At 49.8% G+C, this 14,920-nt stretch overlaps 1 protein-coding gene across 1 annotated transcript in view; it reads left to right on the forward strand.

Moving 5' to 3' along the window:
- LOC134531383 (uncharacterized) overlaps positions 1–11,582 on the forward strand; it is a 37,129-nt gene extending 25,547 nt beyond the window's left edge. The window contains exons 2-3 of the mRNA XM_063367086.1: positions 9,802–9,934; positions 11,416–11,582. Coding sequence (XP_063223156.1) covers positions 9,802–9,934; positions 11,416–11,457 — 175 coding nt within the window. The 3' untranslated portion in view covers positions 11,458–11,582. The remainder of the gene's footprint in view (positions 1–9,801; positions 9,935–11,415) is intronic.
- The last annotated feature ends 3,338 nt before the right edge of the window (positions 11,583–14,920 follow it).

Here is a 14,920-nt window from a genome sequence, read left to right on the forward strand (position 1 = left end):
CACTTGTTGTACTTGGCAGAGCTATGATGGACTATGATGAGCTATGATGGGCTGTGATGGTAGGCGACTGGGGAGAGATGGCTCACCTGGCCAGCCACTTGTTGTACTTGGCAGAGCTATGATGGACTATGATGAGCTATGATGGGCTATGATGGTAGGGGACGGGGGAGCGACTGGGGAGAGATGGCTCACCTGGCCAGCCACTTGTTGTACTTGGCAGAGCTATGATGGACTATGATGAGCTATGATGGGCTATGATGGTAGGGGACGGGGGAGCGACTGGGGAGAGATGGCTCACCTGGCCAGCCACTTGTTGTACTTGGCAGAGCTATGATGTGCTATGATGAGCTATGATGGGCTATGATGGTAGGCGACTGGGGAGAGATGGCTCACCTGGCCAGCCACTTGTTGTACTTGGCAGAGCTATGATGGACTATGATGAGCTATGATGGGCTATGATGGTAGGCGACTGGGGAGAGATGGCTCACCTGACCAGCCACTTGTTGTACTTGGCAGAGCTATGATGGACTATGATGAGCTATGATGGGCTATGATGGTAGGCGACTGGGGAGAGATGGCTCACCTGGCCAGCCACTTGTTGTACTTGGCAGAGCTATGATGTGCTATGATGAGCTATGATGGGCTGTGATGGTAGGCGACTGGGGAGAGATGGCTCACCTGGCCAGCCACTTGTTGTACTTGGCAGAGCTATGATGGACTATGATGAGCTATGATGGGCTATGATGGTAGGCGACTGGGGAGAGATGGCTCACCTGGCCAGCCACTTGTTGTACTTGGCAGAGCTATGATGTGCTATGATGAGCTATGATGGGCTGTGATGGTAGGCGACTGGGGAGAGATGGCTCACCTGGCCAGCCACTTGTTGTACTTGGCAGAGCTATGATGGACTATGATGAGCTATGATGGGCTATGATGGGCTATGATGGTAGGGGACTGGGGAGAGATGGCTCACCTGGCCAGCCACTTGTTGTACTTGGCAGAGCTATGATGGACTATGATGAGCTATGATGGGCTGTGATGGTAGGCGACTGGGGAGAGATGGCTCACCTGGCCAGCCACTTGTTGTACTTGGCAGAGCTATGATGGACTATGATGAGCTATGATGGGCTGTGATGGTAGGCGACTGGGGAGAGATGGCTCACCTGGCCAGCCACTTGTTGTACTTGGCAGAGCTATGATGGACTATGATGAGCTATGATGGGCTATGATGGTAGGCGACTGGGGAGAGATGGCTCACCTGGCCAGCCACTTGTTGTACTTGGCAGAGCTATGATGGACTATGATGAGCTATGATGGGCTGTGATGGTAGGCGACTGGGGAGAGATGGCTCACCTGGCCAGCCACTTGTTGTACTTGGCAGAGCTATGATGGACTATGATGAGCTATGATGGGCTATGATGGGCTATGATGGTAGGGGACTGGGGAGAGATGGCTCACCTGGCCAGCCACTTGTTGTACTTGGCAGAGCTATGATGGACTATGATGAGCTATGATGGGCTGTGATGGTAGGCGACTGGGGAGAGATGGCTCACCTGGCCAGCCACTTGTTGTACTTGGCAGAGCTATGATGGACTATGATGAGCTATGATGGGCTGTGATGGTAGGCGACTGGGGAGAGATGGCTCACCTGGCCAGCCACTTGTTGTACTTGGCAGAGCTATGATGGACTATGATGAGCTATGATGGGCTATGATTGTAGGCGACTGGGGAGAGATGGCTCACCTGGCCAGCCACTTGTTGTACTTGGCAGAGCTATGATGGACTATGATGAGCTATGATGGGCTATGATGGTAGGCGACTGGGGAGAGATGGCTCACCTGGCCAGCCACTTGTTGTACTTGGCAGAGCAATGATGGACTATGATGAGCTATGATGGGCTATGATGGGCTATGATGGTAGGCGACTGGGGAGAGATGGCTCACCTGGCCAGCCACTTGTTGTACTTGGCAGAGCTATGATGGACTATGATGAGCTATGATGGGCTATGATTGTAGGCGACTGGGGAGAGATGGCTCACCTGGCCAGCCACTTGTTGTACTTGGCAGAGCTATGATGGACTATGATGAGCTATGATGGGCTATGATGGTAGGCGACTGGGGAGAGATGGCTCACCTGGCCAGCCACTTGTTGTACTTGGCAGAGCAATGATGTGCTATGATGAGCTATGATGGGCTATGATGGTAGGCGACTGGGGAGAGATGGCTCACCTGGCCAGCCACTTGTTGTACTTGGCAGAGCTATGATGGACTGTGATGAGCTATGATGGGCTATGATTGTAGGCGACTGGGGAGAGATGGCTTACCTGGCCAGCCACTTGTTGTACTTGGCAGAGCTATGATGGACTGTGATGAGCTATGATGGGCTATGATGGTAGGCGACTGGGGAGAGATGGCTCACCTGGCCAGCCACTTGTTGTACTTGGCAGAGCTATGATGGACTGTGATGAGCTATGATGGGCTATGATTGTAGGCGACTGGGGAGAGATGGCTCACCTGGCCAGCCACTTGTTGTACTTGGCAGAGCTATGATGGGCTATGATGAGCTATGATGGGCTGTGATGGTAGGCGACTGGGGAGAGATGGCTCACCTGGCCAGCCACTTGTTGTACTTGGCAGAGCAATGATGTGCTATGATGAGCTATGATGGGCTGTGATGGTAGGCGACTGGGGAGAGATGGCTCACCTGGCCAGCCACTTGTTGTACTTGGCAGAGCTATGATGGACTATGATGAGCTATGATGAGCTATGATGGGCTATGATGGTAGGCGACTGGGGAGAGATGGCTCACCTGGCCAGCCACTTGTTGTACTTGGCAGAGCTATGATGGACTGTGATGAGCTATGATGGGCTGTGATGGTAGGCGACTGGGGAGAGATGGCTCACCTGGCCAGCCACTTGTTGTACTTGGCAGAGCTATGATGGACTATGATGAGCTATGATGGGCTATGATGGTAGGGGACGGGGGAGCGACTGGGGAGAGATGGCTCACCTGGCCAGCCACTTGTTGTACTTGGCAGAGCTATGATGGACTATGATGAGCTATGATGGGCTATGATGGTAGGCGACTGGGGAGAGATGGCTCACCTGGCCAGCCACTTGTTGTACTTGGCAGAGCTATGATGGACTGTGATGAGCTATGATGGGCTATGATTGTAGGCGACTGGGGAGAGATGGCTCACCTGGCCAGCCACTTGTTGTACTTGGCAGAGCTATGATGGGCTATGATGAGCTATGATGGGCTGTGATGGTAGGCGACTGGGGAGAGATGGCTCACCTGGCCAGCCACTTGTTGTACTTGGCAGAGCTATGATGGACTATGATGAGCTATGATGGGCTATGATTGTAGGCGACTGGGGAGAGATGGCTCACCTGGCCAGCCACTTGTTGTACTTGGCAGAGCTATGATGGACTATGATGAGCTATGATGGGCTGTGATGGTAGGCGACTGGGGAGAGATGGCTCACCTGGCCAGCCACTTGTTGTACTTGGCAGAGCTATGATGGACTATGATGAGCTATGATGGGCTGTGATGGTAGGCGACTGGGGAGAGATGGCTCACCTGGCCAGCCACTTGTTGTACTTGGCAGAGCTATGATGGACTGTGATGAGCTATGATGGGCTGTGATGGTAGGCGACTGGGGAGAGATGGCTCACCTGGCCAGCCACTTGTTGTACTTGGCAGAGCTATGATGGACTGTGATGAGCTATGATGGGCTATGATTGTAGGCGACTGGGGAGAGATGGCTCACCTGGCCAGCCACTTGTTGTAATTGGCAGAGCTATGATGGGCTATGATGAGCTATGATGGGCTGTGATGGTAGGCGACTGGGGAGAGATGGCTCACCTGGCCAGCCACTTGTTATACTTGGCAGAGCAATGATGTGCTATGATGAGCTATGATGGGCTGTGATGGTAGGCGACTGGGGAGAGATGGCTCACCTGGCCAGCCACTTGTTGTACTTGGCAGAGCTATGATGGACTATGATGAGCTATGATGAGCTATGATGGGCTATGATGGTAGGCGACTGGGGAGAGATGGCTCACCTGGCCAGCCACTTGTTGTACTTGGCAGAGCTATGATGGACTGTGATGAGCTATGATGGGCTGTGATGGTAGGCGACTGGGGAGAGATGGCTCACCTGGCCAGCCACTTGTTGTACTTGGCAGAGCTATGATGGACTATGATGAGCTATGATGGGTTATGATGGTAGGGGACGGGGGAGCGACTGGGGAGAGATGGCTCACCTGGCCAGCCACTTGTTGTACTTGGCAGAGCTATGATGGACTATGATGAGCTATGATGGGCTATGATGGTAGGCGACTGGGGAGAGATGGCTTTCCTGGCCAGCCACTTGTTGTACTTGGCAGAGCTATGATGGACTATGATGAGCTATGATGGGCTATGATGGTAGGCGACTGGGGAGAGATGGCTCACCTGGCCAGCCACTTGTTGTACTTGGCAGAGCTATGATGGACTATGATGAGCTATGATGAGCTGTGATGGTAGGCGACTGGGGAGAGATGGCTCACCTGGCCAGCCACTTGTTGTACTTGGCAGAGCTATGATGGACTATGATGAGCTATGATGGGCTATGATGGTAGGCGACTGGGGAGAGATGGCTCACCTGGCCAGCCACTTGTTGTACTTGGCAGAGCTATGATGGACTATGATGAGCTATGATGGGCTGTGATGGTAGGCGACTGGGGAGAGATGGCTTACCTGGCCAGCCACTTGTTGTACTTGGCAGAGCAATGATGTGCTATGATGAGCTATGATGGGCTGTGATGGTAGGCGACTGGGGAGAGATGGCTCACCTGGCCAGCCACTTGTTGTACTTGGCAGAGCTATGATGGACTATGATGAGCTATGATGGGCTGTGATGGTAGGGGACTGGGGAGAGATGGCTCACCTGGCCAGCCACTTGTTGTACTTGGCAGAGCTATGATGGACTATGATGAGCTATGATGGGCTATGATGGTAGGCGACTGGGGAGAGATGGCTCACTTGCCAGCCACTTGTTGTACTTGGCAGAGCTATGATGGACTATGATGAGCTATGATGGGCTATGATGGTAGGCGACTGGGGAGAGATGGCTCACCTGGCCAGCCACTTGTTGTACTTGGCAGAGCTATGATGTGCTATGATGAGCTATGATGGGCTATGATGGTAGGCGACTGGGGAGAGATGGCTCACCTGGCCAGCCACTTGTTGTACTTGGCAGAGCTATGATGGACTATGATGAGCTATGATGGGCTATGATGGTAGGCGACTGGGGAGAGATGGCTCACCTGGCCAGCCACTTGTTGTACTTGGCAGAGCTATGATGTGCTATGATGAGCTATGATGGGCTATGATGGTAGGCGACTGGGGAGAGATGGCTCACCTGGCCAGCCACTTGTTGTACTTGGCAGAGCTATGATGGACTATGATGAGCTATGATGGGCTATGATGGTAGGCGACTGGGGAGAGATGGCTCACCTGGCCAGCCACTTGTTGTACTTGGCAGAGCTATGATGGACTATGATGAGCTATGATGGGCTGTGATGGTAGGCGACTGGGGAGAGATGGCTCACATGGCCAGCCACTTGTTGTACTTGGCAGAGCTATGATGGGCTATGATGAGCTATGATGGGCTGTGATGGTAGGCGACTGGGGAGAGATGGCTCACCTGGCCAGCCACTTGTTGTACTTGGCAGAGCTATGATGTGCTATGATGAGCTATGATGGGCTATGATGGTAGGCGACTGGGGAGAGATGGCTCACCTGGCCAGCCACTTGTTGTACTTGGCAGAGCTATGATGGACTATGATGAGCTATGATGGGCTATGATGGTAGGCGACTGGGGAGAGATGGCTCACCTGGCCAGCCACTTGTTGTACTTGGCAGAGCTATGATGGACTATGATGAGCTATGATGGGCTGTGATGGTAGGCGACTGGGGAGAGATGGCTCACCTGGCCAGCCACTTGTTGTACTTGGCAGAGCTATGATGGACTATGATGAGCTATGATGGGCTATGATGGTAGGCGACTGGGGAGAGATGGCTCACCTGGCCAGCCACTTGTTTTACTTGGCAGAGCTATGATGTGCTATGATGAGCTATGATGGGCTATGATGGTAGGCGACTGGGGAGAGATGGCTCACCTGGCCAGCCACTTGTTGTACTTGGCAGAGCTATGATGTGCTATGATGAGCTATGATGGGCTATGATGGTAGGCGACTGGGGAGAGATGGCTCACATGGCCAGCCACTTGTTGTACTTGGCAGAGCTATGATGGACTATGATGAGCTATGATGGGCTGTGATGGTAGGCGACTGGGGAGAGATGGCTCACCTGGCCAGCCACTTGTTGTACTTGGCAGAGCTATGATGGACTATGATGAGCTATGATGGGCTGTGATGGTAGGCGACTGGGGAGAGATGGCTCACCTGGCCAGCCACTTGTTGTACTTGGCAGAGCTATGATGGACTATGATGAGCTATGATGGGCTATGATGGTAGGCGACTGGGGAGAGATGGCTCACCTGGCCAGCCACTTGTTGTACTTGGCAGAGCTATGATGGACTATGATGAGCTATGATGGGCTATGATGGTAGGCGACTGGGGAGAGATGGCTCACCTGGCCAGCCACTTGTTGTACTTGGCAGAGCTATGATGTGCTATGATGAGCTATGATGGGCTATGATGGTAGGCGACTGGGGAGAGATGGCTCACCTGGCCAGCCACTTGTTGTACTTGGCAGAGCTATGATGGACTATGATGAGCTATGATGGGCTATGATGGTAGGCGACTGGGGAGAGATGGCTCACCTGGCCAGCCACTTGTTGTACTTGGCAGAGCTATGATGTGCTATGATGAGCTATGATGGGCTATGATGGTAGGCGACTGGGGAGAGATGGCTCACATGGCCAGCCACTTGTTGTACTTGGCAGAGCTATGATGGACTATGATGAGCTATGATGGGCTATGATGGTAGGCGACTGGGGAGAGATGGCTCACCTGGCCAGCCACTTGTTGTACTTGGCAGAGCTATGATGGACTATGATGAGCTATGATGGGCTATGATGGTAGGCGACTGGGGAGAGATGGCTCACCTGGCCAGCCACTTGTTGTACTTGGCAGAGCTATGATGTGCTATGATGAGCTATGATGGGCTATGATGGTAGGCGACTGGGGAGAGATGGCTCACCTGGCCAGCCACTTGTTGTACTTGGCAGAGCTATGATGGGCTATGATGAGCTATGGTGGGCTGTGATGGTAGGGGACTGGGGAGAGATGGCTCACCTGGCCAGCCACTTGTTGTACTTGGCAGAGCTATGATGGGCTATGATGAGCTATGATGGGCTATGATGGTAGGCGACTGGGGAGAGATGGCTCACCTGGCCAGCCACTTGTTGTACTTGGCAGAGCTATGATGGGCTATGATGAGCTATGGTGGCTATGATGGTAGGCGACTGGGGAGAGATGGCTCACCTGGCCAGCCACTTGTTGTACTTGGCAGAGCTATGATGGGCTATGATGAGCTATGATGGGCTGTGATGGTAGGGGACTGGGGAGAGATGGCTCACCTGGCCAGCCACTTGTTGTACTTGGCAGAGCTATGATGGACTATGATGAGCTATGATGGGCTGTGATGGTAGGGGACTGGGGATAGATGGCTCACCTGGCCAGCCACTTGTTGTACTTGGCAGAGCTATGATGGGCTATGATGAGCTATGATGGGCTATGATGGTAGGCGACTGGGGAGAGATGGCTCACCTGGCCAGCCACTTGTTGTACTTGGCAGAGCTATGATGGGCTATGATGAGCTATGATGGGCTGTGATGGTAGGGGACTGGGGAGAGATGGCTCACCTGGCCAGCCACTTGTTGTACTTGGCAGAGCTATGATGGGCTATGATGAGCTATGATGGGCTATGATGGTAGGCGACTGGGGAGAGATGGCTCACCTGGCCAGCCACTTGTTGTACTTGGCAGAGCTATGATGGGCTATGATGAGCTATGATGGGCTGTGATGGTAGGCGACTGGGGAGAGATGGCTCACCTGGCCAGCCACTTGTTGTACTTGGCAGAGCTATGATGGGCTATGATGAGCTATGATGGGCTATGATGGTAGGCGACTGGGGAGAGATGGCTCACCTGGCCAGCCACTTGTTGTACTTGGCAGAGCTATGATGGACTATGATGAGCTATGATGGGCTATGATGGTAGGCGACTGGGGAGAGATGGCTCACCTGGCCAGCCACTTGTTGTACTTGGCAGAGCTATGATGGGCTATGATGAGCTATGGTGGGCTGTGATGGTAGGGGACTGGGGAGAGATGGCTCACCTGGCCAGCCACTTGTTGTACTTGGCAGAGCTATGATGGGCTATGATGAGCTATGATGGGCTATGATGGTAGGCGACTGGGGAGAGATGGCTCACCTGGCCAGCCACTTGTTGTACTTGGCAGAGCTATGATGGGCTATGATGAGCTATGATGGGCTATGATGGTAGGCGACTGGGGAGAGATGGCTCACCTGGCCAGCCACTTGTTGTACTTGGCAGAGCTATGATGGGCTATGATGAGCTATGATGGGCTGTGATGGTAGGGGACTGGGGAGAGATGGCTCACCTGGCCAGCCACTTGTTGTACTTGGCAGAGCTATGATGGACTATGATGAGCTATGATGGGCTGTGATGGTAGGGGACTGGGGAGAGATGGCTCACCTGGCCAGCCACTTGTTGTACTTGGCAGAGCTATGATGGGCTATGATGAGCTATGATGGGCTATGATGGTAGGCGACTGGGGAGAGATGGCTCACCTGGCCAGCCACTTGTTGTACTTGGCAGAGCTATGATGGGCTATGATGAGCTATGATGGGCTGTGATGGTAGGGGACTGGGGAGAGATGGCTCACCTGGCCAGCCACTTGTTGTACTTGGCAGAGCTATGATGGGCTATGATGAGCTATGATGGGCTATGATGGTAGGCGACTGGGGAGAGATGGCTCACCTGGCCAGCCACTTGTTGTACTTGGCAGAGCTATGATGGGCTATGATGAGCTATGATGGGCTGTGATGGTAGGGGACTGGGGAGAGATGGCTCACCTGGCCAGCCACTTGTTGTACTTGGCAGAGCTATGATGGACTATGATGAGCTATGATGGGCTGTGATGGTAGGCGACTGGGGAGAGATGGCTCACCTGGCCAGCCACTTGTTGTACTTGGCAGAGCTATGATGGGCTATGATGAGCTATGATGGGCTGTGATGGTAGGGGACTGGGGAGAGATGGCTCACCTGGCCAGCCACTTGTTGTACTTGGCAGAGCTATGATGGACTATGATGAGCTATGATGGGCTGTGATGGTAGGCGACTGGGGAGAGATGGCTCACCTGGCCAGCCACTTGTTGTACTTGGCAGAGCTATGATGGGCTATGATGAGCTATGATGGGCTGTGATGGTAGGCGACTGGGGAGAGATGGCTCACCTGGCCAGCCACTTGTTGTACTTGGCAGAGCTATGATGGGCTATGATGAGCTATGATGGGCTGTGATGGTAGGCGACTGGGGAGAGATGGCTCACCTGGCCAGCCACTTGTTGTACTTGGCAGAGCTATGATGGGCTATGATGAGCTATGATGGGCTGTGATGGTAGGGGACTGGGGAGAGATGGCTCACCTGGCCAGCCACTTGTTGTACTTGGCAGAGCTATGATGGACTATGATGAGCTATGATGGGCTGTGATGGTAGGCGACTGGGGAGAGATGGCTCACCTGGCCAGCCACTTGTTGTACTTGGCAGAGCCCGGGTCGGCCAGCAGGGGCTGCCGCTGGGGGTGTCGGCGGGGCCGCGGGGGCGGACTGCCCAGGCGCTTGTCGAGGCGAGGGGCCAGCACTTCCCCCAGGATCTGCCCCGCCACGTAGCCGCGGCACAGGTACTCGTTCATCATCCTCCTGCGGACACTCCCCGCCGCTTCAGTCGTGCGTGGCGTACTATACTTCACGTGTAGTTGGAGCATTCACAACGGCACTTCAACCATTTTGTATCTCAGAACTAAGGGAGTCCATGTTACAGTTAGCTAATCTTACAAGATTGTACAACCAGTTTTCCAATGATGCTGTATTGTTCGTCAACCATTATATGCGTGTGGCCGGCAAGAAGGAATTTTCATCAATTTATTTAAAATGGGGCCTTTTTCCAACAGCCACTGGATCTCATTACCCTCGCTAAGAACTTCAGGAAATTTTTTGAGAGAGCTACCATGCTGTGGTTCGTTTGAAAAAAAAAAAAAAAAAAAAAAAAACGAAAAATTTAGAATAAAATCTGCAATAAAACCAAAATCTCTCAATCTGGACGTACCTATGCTCATTTAGCTCTAAGGTACCTACTGCACATGACGATCTGAGAGCATTGATACGCTGTGTTACAGAATTCAGATCTCACCCTTTAGTGACGGGTGCAACAGCTAGATAATAAACGGAAATGGTTTGCAGTTACATGAAAACTATTGATTTTTCTAATGTCCTACCGAAAAAAAAAACACATACTATATGTTTACTTAATAGCTGTCTGATGTACTTGCAATCAAGTTATAAACAATTCAGGAAATACGCTTTTATATGTGAACATATAAACAATGGGAAATATATAGTGAGCGTGGAATAATTTACAGAGTTATAAATCAAGAAATTTTAAAAGCTTTCAAATTCACCTTCTGTTACGATTTGAAACCCCAAATGGTGACAGCGCTAAAACGTAAGATGACCAGCTAAGACATCTTCGTGTTGTAGTATTGTTTGGCGTAACAAATATACATATTTAAATAGTTTGAACCCCTGTAACTGATTCCTTAAATTTTTTTTGACGTGAAAAGTCTAATAAATCGATGAACGCCGGCTGCACGCACGAAACAGTGTCCCGTTACGCACATTGTCCCGTTACGTTGTGTCCCGTTACGCTCATTGTACGCTTGCTCCGTATCTATCTCTCTTCCACTCGATTGGAACAACCATCGATCTGACTTTTTCGAGGCACATTAAACTTGAAACACTCCCATTCGTTTCCTACTTTTCCTATCATCGTCCTATCCTTAACAGAATAACACAGATTGGAAGAAGTTAAATAGCAAACATGTACAAAAGTTATAGTTAAAATAATCTCTTCGTTAAAGTAATAAACATATTTGAATTAATGAGTGCAAATAAAAGTAAATTTATCAATTAAATTTTAGATTTCATTTCACTCCTTCTTTGTATCCATACAAAATAGTGACAATTCAATAAAAAAATGATTCAATTTTATTCATAAAAGTCTATGCAATCATTTCATCAATGTTTTGTTATGACGTTGTCACGTTAAACTATCGTCCGTAAACCGACTTTACAGACAACCAATTTTTTTTTCCCCTGCACGCAGCTTCTGCCACGCGGACGGCGCAGTGAATCACGTAAGAACTAGAACAAGCCGCAGCGTGTGGACGCACCTGTGGAAGCTCATCGTCTCGAGGGCCTCGTCGAAGTCCCCGGCGCTGCTGTTCGCCGCGGGGACCTCCAGGTGGACCAGGTCTGGGCCCAGCAGCAGGTCCGGGTCCAGGACTCCCGCGAGTACTGCCTCGTCCTCGGGCGCCGCCCCGCCCCGGGCCGCCAGCGCGCACAGCACGGCTACCAGCATGGCGCTACCACGCTGCCACGCTGCCACGCTACCACGCTACCGCGCTACCACGGCTCATCGCGACCACACTGCTCCCGAGGACTTGCGTCCAAGCAAGCGCGAGGCTTCACTGGTGGGAGAGCAGCAGGTGATGAGTTTCCTTTCTCATCAAGCGTTCAAGTCTCCGCTGTCTCCCCTGCGCGCAGCGGCAAGGCGGAGCAACAGTTAGACGTGCCGGCTGCAATTAGCGCCGTTAAGCACAACGAGCCGTGTCGGGCGACCCTGGAGCCTCCTGCCTCGTTTGCCCGGGGGGAGGGGGGTGTGTTTCCTCGGCTCGTAGTCCCGTCACCCTCCGGCAGCCAGGCAGGCGCGGCCCGACACCCTGCCTGCTTCCTGTCGCGGTGCCGTTACCAGGACCCTCGCGCGTGCCTGATCCTGGGACAACCGAGGTCCCCTGCTGCACCCCGTCTCCCTCCGCAATGACTGTTCAACATCTCCAAGGGAAACATCGGCCTTAGAACTTCTCGACCCACATCTCGGTGTCCTAACTACTTGTCCAAATAACCGCGTCAATCACATTAGTGATAATTTTTGACGTGACAACGTCTCATAAATCGATTAACGCCGGCTGCACGCACTAAAAAGGATGACTAATTGTCCCGTTACGCACATTGTCCCGTTACGCTCATTGTACGCTTGCGCTGCATCTATCTCTCTTCCACTCGATTGGAACAACCATCGATTTGACTTTCTCGAGGCACATTAAACTTGAAACACTCCCATTCGTTTCCTAATTTTCCTATCATCGTCCTATCCTTAACAGAATAACACAGATTGGAGGAGTTAAATAGCAAACATGTATAAAAGTTATAGTTAAAATAATCTCTTCGTTAAAGTAATACACATATTTGATTTAATGACTGCAAATAAAACTAAATTTATCAATTAAATTGTAGATTTCATTTCACTCCTTCTTTGTATCCATACAAAATAGTGATAATTCAATAAAAATGATTCAATTTTATTCATAAAAGTATGCAATCATTTCATCAATGTTTTGTTATGACGTTATCACGTTAAACTATCGTCCGTAAACCGACTTTACAGACAACCAATTTTTTTTTTTTTTAAGATAATCGAGAACAGGTACAATTCGGACAAGTTAATACCATTCTCTGTAAAAGTGCCTTTGACATAATTTTGGAGTCGTAATAGTGTGGCCTCCATATTGTCAGGTTATTATATGGGACTTACAAAAGTTGAGATTTGACCATATGTATTAAAGTAAAATAGATGAAAATAAAGCTAAGTGAATAATGTTCGCAGGCTTTCACGGCCATTGTCTGAAGTAGTTTGGCTTCTGGGTTGTAGCCATGTCCTTGGCGAATAATTCACCAGCGTTTTGGTCGACATCAGGGGCGTAGCCAGGGGGGGGTTTTAGGGGTTCAAACCCCCCCCTTAGCCCTAAATCTTTAATTAAATTTCTTATTCATCACTCAAACAAATTTCATATTAAAAATTAATAAAATTTTTACCATTACAATATTTAAATTTAAGTACCGAAAACTACTAAAATAGCACTATTTTACACCTTAAAATCAAAATTTTCCCGGGGGAGGACCCCCGGACCCCCCGCTTTAATACGGGGGGGGGGGGCATGTTTCTTAACACCCCCCATACACAAATCCTGGCTACGCCACTGGTCGACATTGCAGTCAATAGGTAACTGCTCCCTGATGATGGTGACTGCAATGTCGACCGAAACGTCAGTGAATTATTCGCCAAGGACACGGCTACAACCCATAAGCCAAGCTAATAAAGATAAGTGGCATCTAATATTATTCCAAAACGAAAAGCTACCGAAGTTAAGATACAATGACTTACTTATTTCAACGATACTTTTTTTCTAGTAGGTATATGACTTTTGAGGAAAAATATAACATAGCCGAAATAAACATGCATAGTACTTAAAATAAATAATTAAAATGCTCTTTTTCTTTACAATGCGCTAATTCGCAAAATTATAAGGCCATACAATGTGTTAAAAAAACCCAAAACAAAACTTCAATATGCTTGTAATGATATATTTTAGATAAACTAAAGTTATATTATTATTCAAAGATAACACGAAGAACCTCATAACTATACAGCAACAAACGTGTATATAATTAAACCAAATTTACTTCAGAGCTGGGAACATAAACCATGGAGAACCTACATGACTCAATTTTTTTTTAATCTTTTTATTTTATGTAGACATCTTGTCATTCGGTTAGGATTTATATAACAACCTACATGTACATTATTTTTGTTAACCTTGAAAAACATGTTTGGCAGTTCCTTATAAGAAATTGTATGAATTCAGAGTTGTGTATCGTTACGAAGACAGTAGAAGAAAGGCGACGAGACAAGCCAGCTCACAGCCTGCCCCGCGCGCTCGTCTGCGGTTGGAACGCGGCCCATTACCGTTAAATGCCTAATCCGATTAGTAAGAGCGCCTCCATACCCCACCTCGTGGAGGAATCTCTGTGGCTCTGGAGGTTTCGTAACGTTCCCAGAACCCCGCCTGCGTGAAGTGGCGTAACTGTAACGCATTGTTCTGATAGCTTCGGATGTCAAGTCTACCCTGATGAAGCGACACTTTGAAGGGGGACGATGAGCGACAGGCTTCTGTGCGGAGACTGGTGCTTCGGGACTGTGCTGTGTGCGACGGGCGACTGAGTGCCGCGAGGCGGTGTGTTGGGGCAGCGGTGCGAGGTAAGAGACTACCACCTGGGGGAGCCACTGTCGAGCCAAGCTCCGGCGGGGAGGGTGAACAGCGGACTTACAAAGGTGTGATTAATTGATAGAAGTACATTTAGATTGTTCTAATTTAAGTAATAGTGTATATAGTAGTCAATAAATAGAACTGTATTTAATTAATTGGGCCATCCTTTTCGAACCTGTTTTCCCACTCGTAACATTCGGTGTCAGAAGTAGGGAAGTAGGGATAACCCTAATTAATATATTCAGGATTTAGTATAAAAAATTATAATTAACAAAAATAAGAATATATTCCAGCTATTCGAGAATAAATAAGAATAAAGTTAAACTGTAGTTACTATTTGCCCTTCGTGCCTAAGTTTGCAGCTATTGCCAGACCACTTCAACTGACAAAGAAGAAGAGGCACTGCGTTCTAGCCCTCTACTTGCCTACCCACATTAGCATGGAGACACAGATGCAAGCAGAGATGGACTGGGCGCTGTACTTATCCAGGTTCAGGATGGAAGT

This window comes from Bacillus rossius, chromosome 3 (genome assembly GCF_032445375.1).
Source record: "Bacillus rossius redtenbacheri isolate Brsri chromosome 3, Brsri_v3, whole genome shotgun sequence".
NCBI classification, from domain to species: domain Eukaryota; kingdom Metazoa; phylum Arthropoda; class Insecta; order Phasmatodea; family Bacillidae; genus Bacillus; species Bacillus rossius.